General features: G+C 38.2%; 1 protein-coding gene across 1 annotated transcript in view; it reads right to left on the bottom strand.

Moving 5' to 3' along the window:
• Positions 1-24,480, bottom strand: part of NALCN (sodium leak channel, non-selective) — a 229,742-nt gene that overhangs the window by 162,901 nt on the left and 42,361 nt on the right. The window contains exons 5-6 of the mRNA XM_030922022.1: positions 16,003-16,170; positions 6,756-6,947 (exon numbers count right to left, since the gene is read on the bottom strand). Of these exons, the coding sequence (XP_030777882.1) occupies positions 6,756-6,947; positions 16,003-16,170 (360 nt within the window). The remainder of the gene's footprint in view (positions 1-6,755; positions 6,948-16,002; positions 16,171-24,480) is intronic.

The raw sequence follows: 24,480 nt of genomic DNA, 5'->3' as shown, positions 1-24,480 counted from the left end.
CTCTCCCATCTAGAGGAGTCATAGAGGCTGCCCCCTTGCCTTTGGGCACATCTGCCCAACAACCAGAATTAGTTGCCCTAATAAGAGCACTAACCCTGGCAAAAAACATACAAGTTAATATGTACACCAATTCTAAATACGCTTATAACATCATCCATTCCAATGCTCAAATTTGGAGAGAGTGGGGCTATATCACAGCTAAGTCTATCATTAATGGAAAACTCATCCATCATCTATTAAAGGCATCTCTACTTCCAGAAAAGGTTGCAGTTATTCATTGCAAAGGACATCAATCAGACAAAAGCTACATTTCTTTAGGAAACTATGAGGCTGACTATTGGGCAAAACATGCCTCAACCAATCACCCAATTCCCCAATGCTTATTTTCCCTCATACAACATATCCCCTCCCTTTATCCAGAACACCAAACACAACAACTAATCATTGCAGGGGCACAATTCAAACCCCCCAAACTGGTTCACATAAAACAAATTAGTCCTACATGACCCTTAAAAAAACAACTCTTCTACGGGACATTCACAACCTCTTCCATGCCAGCCATTCCCCTCTACAACATTTCTTAAGATCCCATGTACACATAACCCCAGATAAAAAGGAACAGTTAAAAGCCATTTCCCATCAATGCTCTATTTGCCAGAAAGCTTCACCCCATTCCAACGCTAGACACTCTTCTTTTCCAACTCATCAAGCCAGGGGACACCTTCCAGGACAGGATTGGCAAATTGATTTTACCCATATACCCCCCAGTAAAAAGGGTTTGATTTCTTTTAGTTCTGGTTGATACCTTTTTGGGATGGGTTGAGGCTTTTCCCACAACCAACAAACGAACTTCTAAATGTCACCTCCAAATTAATAACAGAAATCATTCCCAGGTCTGGGGTGCCTCTTTCTTTTCAATCTGATAACGGCCCTGAATTCATTTCTCAGATTAATCAAACACTTGCACAAGCCCTACAAATTACCTGGAAGCTACACATCCCCTATCGACCTCAATCTTCAGGAAAGGTTGAAAAAATGAATGGCATTCTAAAAAAAACACCCTCACCAGGTACTCACTCTAGACATGTCAAGACTGGGTTATACTTTTGCCTTTAGCCCTTCTAAAAATTCAGGTGCTCTCATGTAAATCTTTAATGCTCATCCCCTTTGAACTCACATATGGGAGACAACTCACCCCTTCTGCTCCACCTCAGGGTCAAGTCCCATCTCTACTAACTCCTTTCCTTTCCCCTCTTGTACATACCATGTGCCATTTCATTTGGGAATATGCTGATGAATACCTGCCACAACCTGTCGCCGACTCCTCCATTCCCTTCCTACAGCCAGGAGACTGGGTTCTGGTAAAAGATCCCAGTCCTACCCTCCATTCCCTCCTCACACCTAAATGGAAGGGACCTTGCCAGATCATCCTTAATACACCCACGGCAGCAAAACTCCAGGGACTCCCCAACTGGTTTTATTATACTTCTCTCAAGAAAACAGACTTCCCTTCACCACCTACCCCAACAACCACATCTAAAACCTCTTCAGGCTTCTCTTGTGTCTCCACAGGACCCACTTCCCTTCACCTCACCTGAATCCTGGAGGCAAAGGAAGAGAAATCCACATAAGCCGCTTATGTCTCTTTCTCTCCCAAACTTTCATTGCTTCCTAACCAACCTTGTTACAGACCTTCGGTGGCACCCTTATGAAGCTCCTATTACACATCCTAACCAGTTTCTGACTGTTCTATGGCACCTATGGCTTCAAGGAACTTTCCAGGACTTTACTCCTACCCAAATAACTTTTTTCTCTTTTTGCTCGTTTCTTTCAATATAAATTCCCTAATCCTATCAACCTCACCAATTAAACCACTCCTCACTGCTCTCAAACTAGAATGCTCTGTAAACATTACACAATCCCTCTTGCTACAAGCTAACTGTTCCTTTGCTCCACAGTACTGGATATGCTTATCACTGTCTTCCTCAGCTTACGCAGCCCTTCCTACACCCCTTCATGACCTTTTAACAGGAAATATAACCCTAACTTATAAACTCCAAAAAGGAGCTTCGTTTTTTGAAAGAGCTGACACCCTGTTCTGAGATTATCTCACTTTCAGGCCCAATCAGGCCAACAAAGTATTTCAAACCTATTACAACTTTCTACAACGCCTTAAGCCCCAAGACCCTCCCATTGAAGGGCCCATAACTAAACACACCCACCTTTTACAACAAGCCTCACTTTGCTTTTCAGCCTTGGAGGGAAATTTCCCTGTAGGGTCTTAACATCTAACCAATGCAACCACACTATCATTGTTAAACACCCCTCTGACCATCAAAGTAACCACATTGACTATCAAGTATCAACTGAAACAAATGGAGCATTTCTGCAACCAGCTCATTTACAGCCTCTCCCTCAACCAATGCCTCCTGCCTAACCTGTGCTGCCCCTAGTGCCCAACTTTTTCTGTGGCTCAATATCAATGGTGCAACATCTGATTGCATTAAATGTGTAAAAAATAACTCTTCGTGTATCTCTACTATAGTGGGTGTCTCCCTGGCCTCCTCCTTGTCCACCTGGAGTAAAAAATCACAGGAAAGAAAAAAACACCCCATTTTTAATTTGCTTATTTTCTTTCCCTATCTCTGCCTGTATTTATGACAAAGGCTTGTTCCTTTTGTGTGGTACCAACACATATCTTTGGCTCCCCACAAACTGGACCAGAACCTGTACGCTAGTTTATCTTTCTCCCTCCATTGGACTAGTTCCTCCTAATCAATCTTTACCTGTTCCATTCATTCAATATGTTAGAAAAAGGAGGAACATCCAAGTCATTCCTTTAATGGCCGCCTTATGTATAACCTCCGGGCTTGGATTGGGAGCAGGCAGATGGGCCAACTCCTTAACATACTTTAGGATTTCTTAGAAGATATAGCCCAAAACCTTGTAAGAGTCTAAGACCAACTAGACTTCTTGGCTGCAGTAGTCCTCCAAAGACAGGGATTAGATCTTACAATGGCTGAAAAAGGGGGCCTCTGCCTCCCATTGGGTGAGGAATGTTGCCTCTATCTCAACCAATCGGGCCTAGTAAGAGATACTGCTGAAAAACTTAAAGGGCTAAAAAGCGAAAGGAATACCAAAACAACCATATACATTCTTGGTTTAGAAACAAGATCCTAACAGGGACCATCCCATTCTTGGGCCCTCTCCTAAACATATGCCTAGGACTAATGTGCTTACGGATAATGCACCTTTTTCAGAGATTTTTTTTTTTTTTAACTGACAGGATCATGGCCATCTCACAATTACCAAAAGCATCTACAGATGGCATTACTCCTACAATCAACCCAAAACCAAACAACCTCTGACCCCCGCTCAGCAGGAAGCAGCCAGAAAGATCATACCAACCCTTTTCCTTTTTATAACTGTAGGGACTGGATTGAGAGAGCAGGAGTTCATCATCTTGGAGAAACACCACCATTTTAAGTTTCCCTTGATTTAAAAACCACCCAAATCAAGCCCCCAAACATCAGCCTAATACCTAATGTCAGCATCACCGGAAACATTCCAACCCTAAGATAAACCCCCTCCAACCAGAAACATGACAATCCCGAGATAGCCTCCCCTCCAACCAGACATCCCAAACCCACAATAAACTTTCCCTCACATAAAAACATTCAGAACCTGCAATAAGCTCCCCACTTCCTACACCCTTAAATACCCTTAGTCTGTAAGAGAGAATGCTCCTGAGCAAAATTGGCCAGAAGCCCTTCTCAAGTTTATTCTCCAAAATAAACCCGTCTTTGACTGTTGAGCTGCTTTTCATTTTCCTTACCTCCTTAACTCTTACAATAACCATCCCATATTCCCATGGAAAAGATGGCCAGCTGCTCCTTTTATTTACCCAGTGAAGGGGCAGACCCAGAGAAGGTGGGCCTAATGATGTGGTTATCATCCTGGCTTGCCTCCCTCCAGCCTCCTCTCCAGGAGTCCCGCTCTTGGCCAAAATCCTATGTGTGATCCATCCAGACCTGATTACAGGCAATGGCAAGGCCTTGCCATGGAGACCTCCCAGGGGACCACGGCCATCCCCACCCTAGACACGGTGCATGACCAGGGCACTGCCATTTCTGGAGCGACTTGCAATTTATGACTCAGCTCTGCCCTGCCAGGCCAGCTGGGCTCATGGCCATAGCTGCAGTCCCAGACCAGGTGCCTCCATGCAGAGGCCTCCTGATCAGAGCCCAGCTGAGGCACATTCCTCCGTGCTAGCTCCATTCCTTTCTACTCCTATCCCTTCCTTATGCTTCCCCACCCTGGGTGCAGGAATGGCTGGAAACTTTTGTTCAGGACTGCTTAGCAAGGAAAAGAGCCCTCCCTTCCCCATGCCTGCTGACCCACCTGACCCTTAACCAACACCTCCGGATGCTGGAGAGCTGGAGAGTGGTGCCTACCTTTGCCTCCTGCTTGTACTGTTGCAGTGAGGGAATGAAGGCTTGATTGTAACTTTCAGCTTGGCTTGCTGTCCTGAGGATCACCTCGACACCTGTCAGCTCAACACCTGTCTAAGGCTGATCTTTATCCTCATGCTGTGGGTACTGCCTTCTCCCACCTCTGCAGGAACCTTTGCCGTCATCCTCATCTCACTCATCTCCAACCTCACTATCTACTCGTCCTCTCTCATCAGCATTTAAACATTGTATGTAAGTGCACCTGAAAGCAATAACTCAAGCATACCCTGAGAATGACCCTTCTTGCCAGATACACCTGAATGTGTGTTCTGAGCTAGAGAATCTGGGAGTGGTCAGCACAGAGATTGACTCCTTTTCTATGAGGAACATCTGAGTCCCCATCTTCTCCCGTGGAACACTGGCTATATAGGGAATTGAGGCCCCGAGTCTGGGGTGAATTAAGATTTCCACGTGGAGGTTGCTGAGAGAGTGTGCTACGTAAAAATGCTATGTAAATTGCATGCATTTTGCAAGCAGGTCTGGTTCTCCTGAACAGCTGGCAGCCATTGGACTCCCCCGCTGTATGCAAGCCCTCAATAAAACCCCGTGTCTTGTCTCCTGGCTCTGGGTCTCTTCTTCAGCCTCTTGAATCTGGTGCCTTCCCTATTAGAGCTGATAGGAGTTTGGCATGACAAATACGACTACACTTTCAACCGACTTCAGAGTTCCTTGGCCTTCTGTCCTCCTCTTACCATTGATGGTTCTTGCTCTCTAAGTTCTGGAACAAGGATTTGCTCACCACAGACATTTAGTACATGCTGTCACTGTGACGGGAATCTGTTCCCTTGCACTTCCTTTGGTTACATGCAGCCGTTGGAGCCACCTGTTCCCACAAGCCTTTCTGGACTTTCCCATGCCTGGGAATTGGCCTTGCCTCTGGGTCCCCAGAGCACCTTGTGTCTGCCTTCATCAAGGCCTGTGGTGCCCTGTGCTTACCTACTGCTTCCTCCCCTCAACTGAGAATTTCTTGAGGACTTATGTCCCCAAGATCACCTAAATGACCAGACTCTTTAAAGGCACTTGACAAATCCTTGACGGCACATGAATGAAGAATCTGCATTATAAAAGGATGAATTCCAACACTGGTAGCTCAAATAATAAATTTAGCACAAAAATTTTTTTAAAAAATCCCTAAAATAAAGCTAAGCTATCCATTAAAAGTACAGACCCTTTTGCTGTCAAAGTTTAACTTTTAAAAATATATGCTGTTTTTACCCCAATATTATTCTTCCACATGATATGGTTTGACTGTGTCCCCACCCAAATGTCATCTTGAACTGTGGCTCCCATAATTCCCAGGTGTTGTGGGAGGGACCAGGTATGAGATAATTGAATCATGGGGGCGGTTTCCCCCATCCTGATCTCATGGTAGTAAGTCTCACAAGATCTGATGGTTTTATGAGAGGTTTCCCCTTTAGCTTGGCTCTTATTCTCTCTTGCCTGCCACCATGTAAGATGCGCCTTTCACCTTCCATCATGATTATGAGGCCGTTCCAGCCATGTGGAACTGTGAGTCCATTAAACCTCTTTTTCTTTATAAATTACCCAGTTTAGTCGAGTATGTCTTTATCAGTGGTCTAAGAATGGACTAATACACCATATAATAGGCCTTACTATTTCAACTTAGGGTAAAAACATATACATTCTTTGTCTGGTCATTGTATTTTTTTACGTTTCTAAGTCCACATGGAGTTAAATTTCAAGGTCCTTTTGTATCTCCTACATGAGTTTTGTTAATGGATCCATTAATTTCTAACTTCCTTTTTAGCCTAAGTGAATTCTAATGAGAAAGTTGAGAGACATTTAAATTCTGAAGAACCTATAAATTTTATTTTATTGAAAATCAAAAGCTTCCTTTTAGATTCTAACATAATATGTAAACTATAACACATTAAAAATATGTCAACTCTTTTGAACACAAAAATGCAAGATTTATTTTAAAATTCTGCTGTATTTTAATTTATAGGTGCTAAGAACCCTACCATTCAGGTTTCAGCATCTAACTGTATTAGATTATTTCCAGAATTTTAGAATTGATATATAATCTGACAATGCTGAAAATGGTCTCAAACACCTACACGCTGCAGAAGAGATCATTTTAAATATTAAAATCTAATTATCCCAAGTTATCAAAAATAGGACAATACTTCTGAACCACTGCTAAAGTGAAATTACTTTGATGTTAATCATTATTACTAAAATAAGAACAATGAATTTAACTTACTGCATTTTTAAAATACTTACCCTTGGAAACGTAGTAAACCTGTCCAGTTCTTCGACAAAGCAGAACATCTGCAAACTTATTGCTGACATAACAATCAAGAGGCTGGCAGTAAATACAACCAAACTCCCAAGCTTTTTTCCAGGACCAAATATCTTGTACACAAAGTCTTCTAATGCAGGTGAAATCTTAATCAGCCGAACTACTCGGAGAACCTATCAAGGGAGAGAGAAACATTTATTGATACATTATGACCATTTATTTACACTGCATCTTAAATATGTTCATACTGAAAGATTATTTTATAGTGCTTTATGAAAAGCATACCTCTCCATTTGAACACCTAGTGACCAAAAATAATAATAGAATAACCATTGGTTTAGCTCAATGCCTGCCACATAACAAGAACTCAATAAATCCCAAATGAATGGATGAACTGTTTTAACATATTATATGATTATACAAAATGATATTCACTAGTACATATTGTTGAAATAAAATTAATATTTTTCTAATGTTCAAATACGCAAGGAAACCCAGGTTGAACATTCCTAATTTAAAACATAAAATGCTCAAAAATTCGAAACTTTTTGAGTGCTGATATGAGGCCATAAGTGAAAAATTCTACACCTGACACCTTTGCTTTATGATGGTTCAATGTATACAAACTTTGTTTCACGCATAAAAAACTATTAAGAATATTGTATACAACTACCTTCAGGGAATGTAATTGAGGTATTTATAAAACATAAATAATGTTTGTGTTTAGACTTGGGTCTTATTCCCAGGATATCTCATTATGCACATATATACAAGTATTCCAAAATCCGACAAACATCGAAAGCCAAAACACTTCTGGTCCCAAGCATTTGGGATACAGATACTCAACCTGTATTAGTTATATTCATTGTCTCATAAAATATTTTCCTAGGTATTATGAGAAAATCATAAGGAAATGGAAAAAGAAGCAAACTTTTGTCAAGAACCTTTACTTCTTACTGAGATTATCACCCCAATATCCATTTTCTCCTTCCTCCTTAAAAAACAGAACTCTCTGAATTTTAACCTAGCAAGTGACTGCCTGGGGCTATAGTCTACACGTTCCAGTCTCCCTCGCAGCTAGCTGTCTCCAGTGGACTGGGTTCAGACCTATGGAATGTGAGATGAAATGATTTGTACAAGTTTTGGTGCATTAAGTTAAACTTTCTCCGAATCCTTTAAAAAATACCTTCCTCTCCAGCCTGGACGACAGAGCGAGACTCCACCTCAAAAAAAAAAAAAAAAAAAAAAAACCTTCCTCTTGCCTGGAAATGGAAACAAATAGCATAGCCCCTTTGGACCAGAAATAGAAGGCTTGCATAGAATACGACGGGTCCTGTCCAACCCAACAGGCTGGGGTGACCATGGGAGGCACAGCCACCTGCTTTCCCCGCGTACTCACCAACTGCTGCAGAGAAATAAACTTCTGTCTTATGTACGTTTTGTATTTTTGGATCTTCGTTACATGTACTTAACTATTCTCTCTCTATATATACACACACATATATGTGTGTGTCTGTATATATTTACATATATTTTAGTCATGCGTCGCATAATAACTTTTGAGTCAAGTATGGGCCACGTATAGGATGGCAGTCCTATAAGACTGTACCTTTTCTATATTTAGCTATGTTTAGATACACAAATACTTACCATTGTGTGACAACTGCCTACAGTATTCGATGTAGTCATAGACTGTACAGGTTTGTAGCCTGGGAGCGATAGGCCATACCATATAGCTACACATATAGGTTTATATGTTTGTATATGTTTGTATAGTAGGCTATACATCTAGGTTTGTGTAAGTAAACTCTATGATCACACGACAACAAAATTGCCTAACAACGCATTTCTCAGAATGTATCTCTGCTGTTAAGTGATGCATGGCTGTGTATATATACACATACACACATCTAAATATATAGATATATTTAGATGTTTTGTATACATACATTTGCAGAAAAATAAGTAATTAATTGACAAATTTATTCACTCATTTGTTTAACAGACATTTATTGATTACTATGTGCCAAACTTCGTGTTGGACAAATAGGATTCAATGGCTACTATTACAAAGTGAGTATAACACAAAGACACAGCTTTTAAGGACACATTTATATGATTAGTATGTATAAATTAGTACATAATTAAAAGCTGAAGTATGTAGTGTGAAAAATACAACTTTTCATTAAGTCTAAGATGTCATCAATTTTGTATGTAGCTCTAAGAAATAAAAAACTGCTGCCAATTAAAGTATAACACATCACTGATTATAACAGCTCCCAAATTCAGAGATATTAACATAGGAAAATTGCATTCCTGACATAAATGAAATGTCGTTTATATAATGATCATCCAAGATTATTTGATGTCAATAAGAGATTGAGTTGTCTGTGAAAGATGAATAGTGTCTTTGGAATACAATAAGAAACAGAAAATGCATTTTTAAAAATTAGATTTGGCCGAGCCCGGTGGCTCACACCTGTAATCCCAGCACTTTGGGAGGCCAAGGCGGGCGGATCACAAGGTCAGAAGATTGAGACCATCCTGTCTAACACGGTGAAACCCCGTCTCTACTGAAAATACAAAAAATTAGCCGGGTGTGGTGGCAGGTCCCTGTAGTCCCAGCTACTTGGGAGACTGAGGCAGGAGAATGGTGTGAACCCGGGAGTGGAGCTTGCAGTGAGCCGAGATTGCCCCACCGCACTCCGGCCTGGGCAACAGAGCAAGACTCTGTGTACAAAAAAAAAAAAAAAAATTGAATTTTAATTTTTACATGTCTAAAATAACATATGTTTGTTTTTGGCTTTCCAGTGCGTCTGGCTTCTTCAACTCTGCCTGATTTTCCTTTGGCAAATCATTCCTGCCCCGGTCTTAGCACAGAGGTGCGAGAAGGACTCCTCAACCCTCATGATCCAAATCTGGCCAGAGTATTCACAACCATCTGAGTCATCCTCAGGGCTTTGGCTGGATGCCTTTAATAGGAAATATTCTATTGTTTTTGGCTGGTAGTGGTGGCTCACGCCTGTAATCCCAGCTCTTTGAGAGGCTAAGGTGGGCGAATTACAAGGTCAGGAGATCGAGACCATCCTGGCTAACACGGTGAAACCCTGTCTCTACTAAAAATACAAAAAATTAGCCGGGCGCGGTCGTGGGTGCCTGGAGTCCCAGCTACTCGGGAGGCTGAGGCAGGAGAATGGCATGAACCCGGGAGGTGGAGCTTGCAGTGAGCCGAGATGGCACCACTGCACTCCAGCCTGGGTGACAGAGCGAGACTCTGTCCGAAAAAAAAAAAAAGAAATATTCTATTTTTTTTTTTATCCCCAATGGGCACTGCTGTAAGAGTCACACCAACTATGCGCTCCTAGGAGCCATCTTTGCCTCCACATGGAGAAAGCCAGCTTAAGAATGACAGCGACACACCAACAGAAGAAAGGTAGGTGAAGACACACACTGAGCCCCCTGAGACCATATTAGCCTCTGAATTTTGCCATACTTGAAACCACGTTTACTGCATTTACTTTGATTTAACAGGAAATATCAATGGTCAGTCTTATTCCTATTGTCCGCAGAATGCAAATGATATGGCTTACGGCATGTAAGTAAACCAATTGAAAAAAAATTACTAAAGTTGTGAAATGCATATTTCCTTCATGTTAGTTTGAAATTTTTAAACATATGTAAGAAATCATGTTGTTCAAATGAAGCATCATACTACATGGTGAAGCTACCAATTTTTCCTGCTGTAATTCTTGACACACATTCCCAAATCACAACATATTACTCTCAGTATTATCTACAAAGAATAAGCAAACAGCTTTATCATAAGAACGATTAAAGTATTAACATTCATATTAATATCCAGAATAATAATCTGGAAAGAGTTCACATTTTTATCAGATTTGTCTATTCTCAGACTGTAAATAATTTGGTACCTAACTGTAAACAGCTGAATCTAGACAAGTTTACAGCATCAATTACTAGCTTAGAGCTCAAATTTCAGCAGTTTTCCTGAGTTGTATTAAAATCATAACTGAAAGATTGTCTAATTTTGAAGCCCATCCCAAATTCTAATAAAAACAGCCTGTGCACATCTGTGCAATTTTAATGAATTAATATTTCATTAGCTTGAAAAAAATGGAACTATTTAATACAACTTCCACACTGGTGATTTGATCAGCATTTTCAAAGGGTTAAACCTGCATTCCTAGAAAGGAAAAATCCCTGTCAGTGAGTCTAATTGTGCCTTTTCATTTATTCAGGGATCAGTAGGTTTTTCACACTCTATCCACCCTATGAAGCTTTTTGATTTTGTGTTCCTAGAGATACAACACAAAGTAAACCATACTCTCAAAGATAAGTACTTCAGAACATTTTGTGGTTGTCTCCAAAACACATTTTCCTGGTCACATTTCTGTCTTTCTCTTAAAGGCCACTCTGTTGATTTGAGTGAGATGCTGTAGAGATTGTATAGTTAAGAATATGAGGCCAGGCGCGGTGGCTCAAGCCTGTAATCCCAGCACTTTGGGAGGCCGAGACGGGCGGATCACGAGGTCAGGAGATCGAGACCATCCTGGCTAATACGGTGAAACCCCGTCTCTACTTGAAAAATACAAAAAACTAGCCGGGCGACGAGGCGGGCGCCTGTAGTCCCAGCTACTCGGGAGGCTGAGGCAGGAGAATGGCGTAAACCCGGGAGGCGGAGCTTGCAGTGAGCTGAGATCCGGCCACTGCACTCCAGCCTGGGTGGCAGAGCAAGACTCCGTCTCAAAAAAAAAAAAAAAAAAAAAAAAAAAAAAAAAAAAAAAAAGAATATGAACTCTGAAATTCAAGTTCTTGGGAAGAAGTTTTAGCTCCATCATTTGCTAGGTATGCGGTCTTGGGCAAGTCAACAGATTTCTTCAGACCTCAATTTACACGTAGTCTTTATCTCAGGGATTGTTATGAGAAACAAATGAGACAGTGCACTCAACAAGGTGCCTGACACACAGAAAATTCACAAGAAACACCAGTCAACATCATCATGATGATACAGGTATGTAAGAACCACAGCATTTTGTAAGACCTTATGACTTCCCATAGGCCATGCTGCCCTGCATTGGTTGCAGCCCGACCACACTGGCCTTTGTGCTATTCCTTGAACCACATCAATCATGCACCCACCTAAGGACATGCCCAATGTGATTCTCTCCATCTGGAATGCTTCCCCTCGGACCTCCTTACAGTTTGCTCCTTCACTTCAGTCTCTGCTCAAACCTCACCTCTTCAGAAAGGGCTTCTATGAACAACTAATCTAAAATAGCCCCCCACTACACAATTTCTATACTTTTTACCCTGCACACTTCTTCCTTAAGACATTTCCAGTACTTTCACATTCCTTTGTGTACTTCTTTGTTAACTGCTTGCCTTTAGAATTTAAGCTTCATAAAGTGGGAACCCTCTCTGCTTTGCCCACTGCTCCATCTTCAGTGTCTGAAACAGTGGCTGACACATAGTAGAAGCTCAGTAAATATCACTTGAATAAATACATTAATAACATCAGTAATTAGTCTAACAGATAACTAATTTTTTTTTATACTTTAAGTTCCAGGGCACATGTGCACAACGTGCAGGTTTGTTACATATGTATACCTGTGCCATGTTGGTGTGCTGCAACCATCAACTCGTCAGCACCCATCAACTCGTCCTTTACATCAGGTATAACTCCCAATGCCATCCCTCTCCCCTCCCCCCTCCCCATAATAGGCCCCGGTGTGTGATGCTCCCCTTCCCAAGTCCAAGTGATCTCATTGTTCAATTCCCACCTATGAGTGAGAGCATGCGGTGTTTGGTTTTCTGTTCTTGCGATAGTTTGCTGAGAATGATGGTTTCCAGCTGCATCCATGTCCCTACAAAGGACACAAACTCATCCTTTTTTATGGCTGCATAGTATTCCATGGTGTATATGCGCCACATTTTCTTAATCCAGTCTGTCACAGATGGACATTTGGGTTGATTCCAAGTCTTTGCTATTGTGAATAGTGCCGCAATAAACATACGTGTGCATGTGTCTTTGTAGCAGCATGATTTATATTCCTTTGGGTATATACCCAGTAATGGGATGACTAGGTCATATGGTATTTCTAGTTCTAGATCCTTAAGTAATCACCATACTGTTTTCCACAATGGTTGAACTAGTTTACAATCCCACCAACAGTGTAAAAGTGTTCCTATTTCTCCACATCCTCTCCAGCACCTGTTGTTTCCTGACTTTTTAATGATTGCCATACTAACTGGTATGAGATGGTATCTCATTGTCGTTTTGATTTGCATTTCTCTGATGGCCAGTGATGACGCTAGCCATAAGTAGAAAGCTGAAACTGGATCCTTTCCTTACTCCTTATACGAAAATTAATTCAAGATGGATTAGAGACTTAAATGTTAGACCCGATACCATAAAAACCCTAGAAGAAAACCTAGGTAATACCATTCAGGACATAGGCATGGGCAAGGACTTCATGTCTACAACACCAAAAGCAATGGCAACACAAGCCAAAATTGACAAATGGGATCTAATTAAACTAAAGAGCTTCTGCACAGCAAAAGAAACTACCATCAGAGTGAACAGGCAACCTACAGAATGGGAGAACATTTTTGCAATCTACTCATCTGACAAAGGGCTAATATCCAGAACCTAGAAAGAACTCAAACAAATTTACAAGAAAAAAAACAAACAACCCCATCAAAAAGTGGGCAAAGGATATGAACAGACATTTCTCAAAAGAAGACATGCATACAGCCAACAGACACATGATAACTAATATTTTAAAGGAAGCCACTTTGCACTAAACATTACTTTATTTAAATGTGAGAAATATGAAATTGTCTAAGGAAAGACTTGTTGGCAACACAGTAAAGAAAGGTTGATTGAAATGAGAAGTGTGAGGACCAACAGGGAAGACCAATGTGGGCCTTGATATAAAGGGCTGCTCTGTCTGGTACAGTGGATTCTCCACATGCAAATTTGCAAAAACCCTTGCGACACCTAAGTTTCTCAAGAGATTTACTTTTTAGCCACACATTAACTGAGATCATTTTTATTCATTATTAATACATTAGAAAAAGATAAGCATGCCCATGTGTAGAGAGATACAAATGAAAATCACTTAATCATTAACATAAATTAAACAGAACCAATTACAGGATAATCCAAATCAAAGACAGCACTGAAATTGCAAATTTCACTATAATTTGACTATCTATCTATCATCTATCTATCTATAAAATGGTTACAGCCTTGCAGGCTAATTTTAGATATTTTGTAAAAAACAGACTAGTAGGAAAAAAGACATGATGACAAGAGTAGGAACCTACAGACAATTATAATTTGTTATAAATTGGTTTATTTCTCTCTAGTCATTTTTTTCCATTTTATAGGTATTTTACATACACATATAATAAACATATATGTAGTTATATATATAATTTATACTGTTTATCATTTAAATAAAACAGTCATATTTCTAAAGTATAAAAAACTCATCATAATTATAATTTTATGGTTAAATTTGCATTACGACTTATTAAGCTATTCCTCAAATGTTTGTCATTGAAACAGTTTCCATTTTTTCTCTCATTAACAATTCTATAATAAATATTTTGCACACAAAATTTTGATATTTTCTAACTTTTTACTGAAAAATAGTATGTCAGAGACTATAGCAATATTAAGACCCTGAATATATTTTATACTGTACCTTTGCTGAAATAGGCAACACCAATTTTCTTAATTTGGTTACTTTAATAGCTTTGTAAAAAAGGTATCCTGTTGTTTTGATATAAAGCATATTCTCTATAATTATGTGCAATGATGCCCTAAGGTAGGTACTCAATGGCCATGATAACTTTGTGAATCTAGATAGCAGTGCACAAGAGCTTATAATCACATGAATGTTTGGAAAGCACATTTTGTATCAAGAATTCTAAACGTGTATATCTCTTGCCCCAGCCATGTCACTTATGATAATCAAGCTTCAGGATATAACTCAACAAATGAGGAGAGATTTACATCCACAGACACTGATGGAAGTGAGCGCTTGAACCATGAAAATCCTCTGTGGTTTCAATATGCTTAGCTGTGATTACAAGGGCTCAGCTTTTTGCCTGGGTTTGTGGAGGGTTTTGCTTTTTACATTTTGTGAATTATATTTGCATGTCCTTCGCCCCAGGTACTAAAAGTGTCTAGTTACATGTGATTTGGCAGCTAAAGTGAATATTGTTCTGAGAATAATACTTTGGTATTACTAATAAATAAAATCAATAAAGTTGCAATGCATGTTCTCTTTCCTAAGGGGTTAGAGTCCTGTTTCTCAGAATCACTTCTTTAAAATTCTATTGCCATTTTATTTCCCAACTATTTAACAGTATCTATTTAGAAAACAATCAATGCACTTTCTGGTGTTTCCATGATAAATTATATAAATGACCAAGTTTGAATCAGGAAAATGACTATATTTGAGGTGTCTTTTACTAGACTAGCATGTACACATATTTTATCATTTTGACTAAGTATTTACCAGGACAGTGAGCACGTTGCTATATTCAATAATAACAAAGAATGTAACTAATAATTACTGTTTATTGCATAATTAGAAAGCAATGTGATTAAATATATCACATTTTAAAAAGATATCCAATTATTATAAGTTAAATAAGAATTATAAGTGCTATCACAAAGTAAGTAACAGGCATTTACAAATAATGCTGTATGACTAATTACAATCTGTAAAGGTAAGTTTTATAAACCTTTAATATTTTCATTATAAATCATTGCTGAGCAAACACTTAGGCTTATTGACAAGGAAGATAAACACTTTGGATTAAGTTAACATTTCCTACTATTTAAAGTTTGTGCCAACATCTTATGTAGTTTAAAATTTGATACGCACATAGGGATATATGTTATCCATATACAAAAATATGTGTATCTATATACTGCTAATTTAGGAAAAGTAAGTAAAATATCTATATTGTTCCTTTGAATTTTCAGGAGTTTTAAAAGCAATTGTTACAATTCATGAATGCACTATTTCTAATTTTTAAGATGTCATTGTGCCTTCTCAAGTTCATATCATAATAGTTATTATATGTAAATATTATATATAATTCTATGTGGTTGTTAAAATAATGTGACAGGTATTTACTCTGGAAATAAAGAAATTTCTAAAGACAAATAGGTATTATTTGTATTACCTGAAAGTACGTGAATTGTGAATGATAAAGATCTGGATATACGTGAAGAGTAGTTCCAATTACGAGTAGTAGCTCGAATTTGTGGAGAGATGAGCTAATGTATCCAGTAAATCCCAAACACCATATCTTCAGAAGTGCTTCCAAATCAAACAGTACTGTAAAAGCCACCTAGAGACACAAAGAAACATTGAAATTGAAATTCAAAACTATAATTTATTCTAAATTATTTCACATATTTGTCAGTGTATGAATTTTTGCCACTATCATATACACTAAGGAGCCCCATAAGGTCAAGAATGACATTTTACTTTTAAAGTGCATTTGAAATACACCAACTAGAACACAGTAGACCAAAACAATCTTAAACAATTATAAAAACATGTTACAATTTTGAATGTTTGTAAGTGGCTTTCTTTCTTTATCATCTATATTTGATATTATTTTAAAACCATTATTATTTAAAGACTTTCTACGTGCACAAAAGGCTGAAATTTTTGTGTTATATTTTTTAAAGATAAAATTTCTTTAATGTACACGGCATATTATAAAATAACAACTTACATATTGCTAACCACAATTAAACCAAAATTTAAAAGCTAAAATATCATTTATTCCTTTATGCTTTAGGCCACATGGCAAAAGAGAAATTGGGATTTCATATCAAGCAATTTATCTATGTGTGCATTTGCAAATAAATCATTATGTTACTTCATTATCAATAAAATTAATGATCGGTATTACTATATTAACACATTTACTTGATCTTTTAACCTCTCACATGCATTCTATGAATTCACTATTCCAAATAACAATATTATAAAACACACGCATAAAGACAGCATGTTATTTTCCTTTACGTGTCCTATGAACAAGAATTTTCATTTTGTAAAGGAGACTGCAACTGGAATTAAAATTTTCAATAAAAGATTAACTTCTAATTAAAGACTATGAGGGTGACTATTGGGATTAGTCATAATAGGTCCCTCTGAGAAGACACTACATGATTTATTGAAGATAGGAATACAGCAGAGCTGCTTGCTTCTCTTTTTCTAGGCTAATGTGGAGTATCAGAAGGGATTTTCTTCCACTCACACATGGAACATGTGGGGAAAATGCAGTTTTAATAATATTGTTTCAAGAAATGAAACATTAAAGGCACTGCAGATAGTTAATTTAGATGTGAAGAGGAAATTAGCATCACTTCTCAAATCTACCATTTCTGTAGATTCTAGTTGCTTTTTAATTTTAATTGCCATTTCCCTCCTCAAAAATGTAAAAAGGTAATATATTTTAAATTTGAAATGATCTTAAGTCCACAAAACACGTGGATGAACTCCCTTGCCCACGTTTCTCAGGTATTTCATGTTCATGTCATGTATATTCTTTCCTTGATCATCTGCATCTTCATCCACACATATGCAATCACATAAACAGGCTTGCAATTACATGTTTTTACATGAGATGTAAAAACAATTGTTACAATTTATGAAAGCACTATTTCTAATTTTAAAGATGTCATTGTCTTCTCTCAAGTTCATACTTTCTATACAATTATTATGTATAAATATTACATACAGTTCTATGAAGTTGTTAAAAATAAGGTGACAGGTATTTACTCTGGAATGAAAAAAAATTCTGAAGACAAATAGGCATTCCTGGTATTACCTAAAGTTATGTGAACTGTGAATGATAAAGATCTGGGTATGCAAGAAGAGTATATGTCACTCTGCAACTTGCTTTTCTGACTCACTAACAATCGTGGATGTTCCTCCAGATTAAGGGATATAGATCCTAAGTTTTATTTATCAGCTGTATAATTTCCCATAGTGTTCAAAGTTTATATAACTCAACATTTTCTCTACTAATTCATTGATGGGTGGTATTTGCAGAAATCATCAGGAAAGGTGGTTAAGCACTTTGCTACTTCAATAAAAAGGTTGCACTAAGCATCCTCCCTCAATACCAGTATGTATTGAGGCTTTCATATCTATTAATATATTTCCAAAGTTGGTATTACTGGGGCAAAGATAGATTTATGTGTTTGAAATTTAGAAAATATTAAAGTGATTACTTTCAAAATATTATAAGAAATTATTTGCCCTTCCACAATACAGGAAAGTCTTCTTGTCTCAAATCCATGCCAGTATCAGTGTAATCAAACTTATTATTATTGTTGCTTATCTGTTTATACGTTTATTAATCCCTTTAATTTCTTTTTAAAGTAATTAAATGTTTCTGTTCATAACCTTGACACTATTGTATGGTGTTATTTTGTGTTTCTTGTGAGTTTTGGGAATTGCTGGTGTCGAGGACAACAATCTTCGCTATATACACTGCAAACATTTTTTCCCTAGCCAACAGTCTGGTTTCTAACTTTGATACTGTTAGTGCTACAAACATAAAATTTACATGTTCACATATGTCTACAACTTTATGATTTTTTTCTTTACCTTTTACATACAAAATAGAACTTTAAGAAGATTAACACTAGTCTTCATATCCAGGAATACACTCTTTTCCTATTTATTTGAACTATATTTTATATTCTTTAATAATTTTTTTCATATAAATATCTTATCTATCTATCTATCTATCTATCTATCTATCTATCTATCTATCTACCTATCTATCTATCTTTTTTCTTTTTTACTATTTCTACCTAGTTAGTTCCAGTGGGAAGAAAAGCTATTGATTTCTCTATATTGACCTTCTATACCCACTTTACTAGATTCTTCTATTAATTCTAATATTTTTCATAAAGTCTCATGAGTTTTATAGAAATATGCACATTTCATCTGGAAATAAAATAAGATTATTTCATTTTTAAGATTTATTTTTGGAGTTAATAATATGAATGCATTAGTTATAAAGGTACAGTTGTATAAAGGTTACTAAATACAAAATGATAATAATAGGAATCCATAACTTGCTCCTTGTTTTCAATGAAAGTTTCTTCAGCATTCATACAGTGGTTGAAATGAGTCTTGGTGATTAATTTTTACCATGTTTAAAGACTTTCCTTTTCTTCCTATTCTCCTTCAAAGGATTCAACCTTCATTTCCCTGAGGCAATGAAATATACCACAAGAGTTCCTGATGTTAACCATTTATTTATTTTTGGAAAAAAACTCTAGATGATAATGCTAACAAGTTGGATTTTATTGGGTAATATATTTTATTTATAATTTTCACAGTTACTGTTATATGTGAAATTGGCCTATAATTTTATTTGTATATCATTATCAGGTTTTGGCTAAGATTACGCTAGCTTTATCATTTGTACTGCACAGTTTTCTATCTTGTGTATGATAATCGCTGAAATAAAATAAGAATTAGCACACCTTTAAAAGCAGACAGAAAGCACCAGGAAACCCACATGGGCACAGTTCTTTTGGTGATGGTGGAGCAAAGCTTTCCACTGCTGCTCAGATCAGGTTTCTTATCTCATCCATCAATTTGGCAGTTTGTATTTTGCCAGGAAGTCATTAGTTGTCTCTAGATTTTCAAGATCTGCATTTACAGTACATATTTTTCCAGAAAGAACTGGTTCTTCCAGGGAACCTGGGTCATCTTAGAAATCTGGGTCCCCCTTAAACCAATTTTTGGCTGCTGTTTCTCAGGTTCTGGACATAATGGGATTTTGAGCTCCAACCCCATGAGTGGGCAGCCTGTCTTACATAATTCAGTAGAGATAACATAACTTTTTTTTTTTTCTTTTTTGAGACAGAGTCTCACTTTGTCACCCAGGCTGGAGTGCAGTGGTGTGATCAATCTTAGCTCACTGCAGCCTCTGCCTCCCAGGTTCAAGTGATTCTCCTGCCTCAGCCTCCCGAGTAGCTGGAATTACAGGCACATGCCACCACACCTGGCTAATTTTTGTATATTTAGTAGAGATAGGGTTTTACCATGTTGGTCAGGTTGGTCTTGAACTCCTGACCTCAAGTGATCCACCCGCCTTGGCCTCCCAAAGTGCTGTGATTATGGGCGTGAGCCACCATGCCCAGCCAGAGATAACATTTTTGATCTGCCAGGAGTCAAGCTCCAGACTGATGGTTCCCTCATCTTTTCCCTCTCAGGGATGGAATTTTTCCTTCCTGAGGTTATGTGGGCCCTCTCTTCTGCCTCTTCACTTTGCACAGGCCTCTAGTCTCTTCTGTCCTGGACACAGTCCTGAAAACTGCAAGTTCTGGTCACTAGGATATGCAAATGTCCTCAGGGCAGCCACTGCCTTGGGGCCCATCTGGTATTCTGGACTCATGTCACATTTAATTTTTGGCCTCAAGAATTTTCCTTAATTTTTTGCACACTCTGCTGAACATTTAAAATGTTTTAATATTTTAGGTGTTTTGTGGAAACAATTTTTAGCTACCTTTCAGGGCCACTTTGTACGTGCTTCCTATAGGCAGTGTACAATTTTATTTTGTGTTTAAACATACCCAGATTTTCTAGGGTTTTGATAGGAAAATTCAACCTACTCAAACAGAATGTACCAAAGTTATACTTGGTCTTATGCTTCCTGTTTATTTTATGTCATTGCTATTTCATTTTTAACTTTATCTTGTCTTTTTTTTAACTTGGTCAACTATTTGCTAATTTCTTTCTCCCTTCATTAATTTGGGCACTCGACTTGGTTTTTCTAATCCCCTGGTTTACTTCTCAATGGTTAGACATCAAACCTACAGGTTTTTCTTATTGCTTCAAAATTAAATTGCTGGCTCACTCATCCCTCCACCCCACACATCTGCAAACTTCACAGTACACTTCTACCATCCCACTCTCCATTGATATCACACCCTTTCTGAAGTCCTCGTTTTGCTGAAATAGTTTACAAATTTATTACTAGTTTCTTGAATATTGTCATTTCTCTTTTTCTCAAAGATCCCTATTTGACATATTTAATATTATCTATTGAGATCCAATGCCCATCAATTCTCTCTTCTTCTATCTAGTCACTGAGATTGCAATTTACTTATCTTGTGATTAGCACACTTGAAAGTAGTTTTCTTAAATAAATATCAAGGGTTGTATCCTCTTAGTCCTTTTATATATAAAATGCATTTTTAGCACTGACAGATGAACAAGTTGTCTGTGCACAGATTCTGGAGCTGCAGTTCTGTTCTCTCAGTAGTCTATGTATACTGATTCACTACCTTCTACTTTCCAATATTGTAGATGAGTCATCCATTGCACAATAAATTTATTTTACTTTTTCAGGTTACTTTTGCCTGTTCAGAGGCAGAACAAGGTTTTTTCTTTATGCTTGCAACCACGCAAGGTCACCAGGACATGAGTAAGAATCTATTTTCATTTAATCTCACTAAAATGTAATGAGCTCTTTCAGTCTGCAGATTTATGTTTTGTTTGTTTGTTTGTTTTCATTTAGGAAAGCTTTCTTCTGTTGCTTATGACAACTTTTCTTCTATCTGTTCCCTTTTTCCTTCAGAGACTCCTATTATTCATAGCTGTGTGGACAGGCTATTTTACTTTGCCCTTATTATTACATCTCTACCACTTTTTGAGTTATTTTTTCTCACTTCATCTCCCATATTAAAAACTAGCTCTCAAGGACTATGCCCTTTTTCAACTCATTTTTTGCACATTTTTAGTTGAGTTACAGAAATTTTATTTTGTGCCCTACTTATTTTTCTGGAGACATAACAACAACAACAACAACAACAACAAACTATTCTCTCTCCCATCAGTTCTGCTTGCTTGGGAAATCCCCACACTAGACATTTGTCTTGATTCTCTGAGTTTCATCCTCAGTTTCTGAGTCTCCCTTCATGTGTGAATTAACTTTTCTTTCCTTCGCCATGGATATATGTTTCTGATGTAATTGTCGTTTGTCTTTTATGCTATCTTAAGCAGTGGCAAATGAGGGGTAGTAGAGGGCACCATAGTTTATGGAGGTGAAAAACCTGAAAAGCCGTAGCTCCTTTGCTGAACATCTGAAGGAGGCTTTTTGGTGACAGGATTTCCCAGAAATGAGTGGAGTCATTTATTGACCCCCTTCTCCACCTGGAGTAATTCAGTCTCTAGTGAGGTTCCCTTCCTGGCCCATTGAGACCCACAGGACTCTGTGGATGGCTCCTGGACCACAAGCAGCAGGCAGGCAGGTCCAGCTCCCCTGCAGGAGATGAAATGCCTTCTGCCCTGAGCAGTGGCCTCAGGGGACCAGAGGACTCAGACTTTGCTGCGAGTCCTGCAAGTGGTACTTCCTCTCTAGCACAGGCTTCTTAGTTCTGGCCTTGCAATGATATGGGGAAGACCTGAACCTGTTCTCTCTCCTATGGGTACTAGGGAATCTCAGGAGAAACTGAAACTGATGTGTTGTGATGGTCCCATCCACATGCCTAACCTGGTTGCTGTATTAGCAGAGGAAACAGTAACAGACACCTATGACATCATCTCTCCCTTCACCTGTATTTTCAGGCTGAGACTTTCATTCCAAAAAAAAGAGTGGTGATCCATTTTACAGTGTTTTTTTAAGAACACTACTAATAAATGCCTGAAAGATATTCTAATAGATTGTCTATGTATACATACAATTAATCACTTTACTAACTGCATATATTATCAAAAGGACAGATGGAATGAACTGTTTAAATGAGCATAATTTATAGTAAAACATGCAGCTGGATCTCTTTGCATTATGATTTTCTTTTGTGGGAAAACGATATTTTTTTGAAAGACACTAAAAGGTACTAAAAGATTTAGCAAACTGTCATGTGATTGTATTTAAATAGCTATAGCCTTACTGATTTTCCTACTAGAATTCCTGATTCCAGTTTCTCTTGGAATCAAATGCCTTGTTTTGAACATAATTTGTTAACTTTTACAAGCCAACACTCTAGCTCTCTGAAATATTAATGCCAAAGTGATAACATTTTATGGAAAAACAATGCACATAAAAATATGCCCACCTTACTTGAAGGTATAGGTTATTCTGCCATAGAGAAGAACTATGTCAGGATTTAAAGAAGGTGATTAGGAAAATCAAATTAGTTTAAATGATCACTAATTATTTCAGTGTAGGTTATGGGGTTTGGTATAGGACTTAAATTCAGAGGACTATAATAGTTCGGAAGAACCAAAATCGAAGCAGTGGAGGCAAGCTCTAGTAACCACTTCTCAAGGTGCAGCTCCAGATTATCACAGTGAACTCAACCTTGAGGTCGCTGGACAGGGTGGAATTTGCCAGGGGCATGCTGGGAGCCATCTGAAAGGGAGAAGGCAAGTGGGCTCTCTGCAGAACCTAGTCGCCTGGAGGGCTCCCACCAAAGTCACCTGACCAGGTGTCCAATCTCAGGGCTTTCTGCAAATCCCAGGCATTCAGCAGGCAGCCTGTGGAAAAGTGGAAGATTGGCTTCCATTTGTCACTCTGAGCCTGGTAGCCCTCCACTGCTTTGGCCCTCCTCAGTCTGCAGCCCCCGCACCAAGAAGGTCTCATTAGAACCCTTCTTCTGTTTCATATTCTGTGGTGCATTCCACCTGTGTGAGTACCTACAAGTTAAAACTTAACTTTTTAAGAGTTAAGACAAAATTTGTAAGAGTATAATAAACTTTTCTTTTCTTTTCTTTTTGCATTACTTTAAGAAAACTTAGAAACAATGCATAGGAAAGAAGAGAAATATTTATTTCTTCTTACAAATACCCTAAAGCAGTGTTTCCCAATCTTTTTTATTTAATCACCTCTTCTAAGAGGTCTTTTAGAGATTTTATTCTCAATCACCACCTCATGGAGTTTTGATACCTCTAACGTATTATATATCTGTTTACATACTCTACTTTGGTTGTTTGGTCTACATAGCAATCTGCATTATAAAAGAGTGAGAATTTTCTACCCCCCCCACCAACTAAGAACATATTTTTACCCCTTCAGAAGTGATTTTACACCCTGTTGAGAATGCATGCTCAACCAATATACCTGGTTTGATGTAGCCATAATGAGACAGGGGAATAGGGTCTGGAGGCAGGAACCTAAGGCCATTTCACGCTGACTTCCTAGAACTAAACTGAAAGAAAAACCCTAACTTTCCATGCCCGAGTAACAAAAGGACCAGGGGCTTCTCCCTTTGCAAGCCCCTACCTTTTCTGTGTGGCAGATGGATAATTGAAAGTACCTCTGATTGGTTGCTTTTCCCAACCAGACACTTGCATAGGAATGTAACTTCGTAACTTCACCTCAGCCTCTGATTGGGTGCCACCACTTCATTTACATGGGGTGAACATTTACATGGGGTGGCTAATGGGAAACCTCTAGGGGGTATTTGGACCTAAGAAGATTCTGTATCCGGGGCCCTTGAGCGCTGCTCGGGCTCACTCCCACACTGTGAAGTGTACTTTCACTTTCAATAAATCTCGCTTTCCTTGTTTCACTCTTTCCTTGCTTTTCTGTGCGTTTTGTCCAGTTCTTTATTCAAAACGTCAAGACCCTCTACCGGTAACAACAGCAGAGTTTAATCTCATAAACACAGGC

This window comes from Rhinopithecus roxellana, chromosome 18, assembly GCF_007565055.1.
Source record: "Rhinopithecus roxellana isolate Shanxi Qingling chromosome 18, ASM756505v1, whole genome shotgun sequence".
In the NCBI taxonomy this organism is placed as follows: Eukaryota; Metazoa; Chordata; class Mammalia; order Primates; family Cercopithecidae; genus Rhinopithecus; species Rhinopithecus roxellana.
The sequence above is the reverse complement of the archived record's forward strand: the minus strand, read 5'-3'. Positions and strand labels throughout refer to the sequence as shown.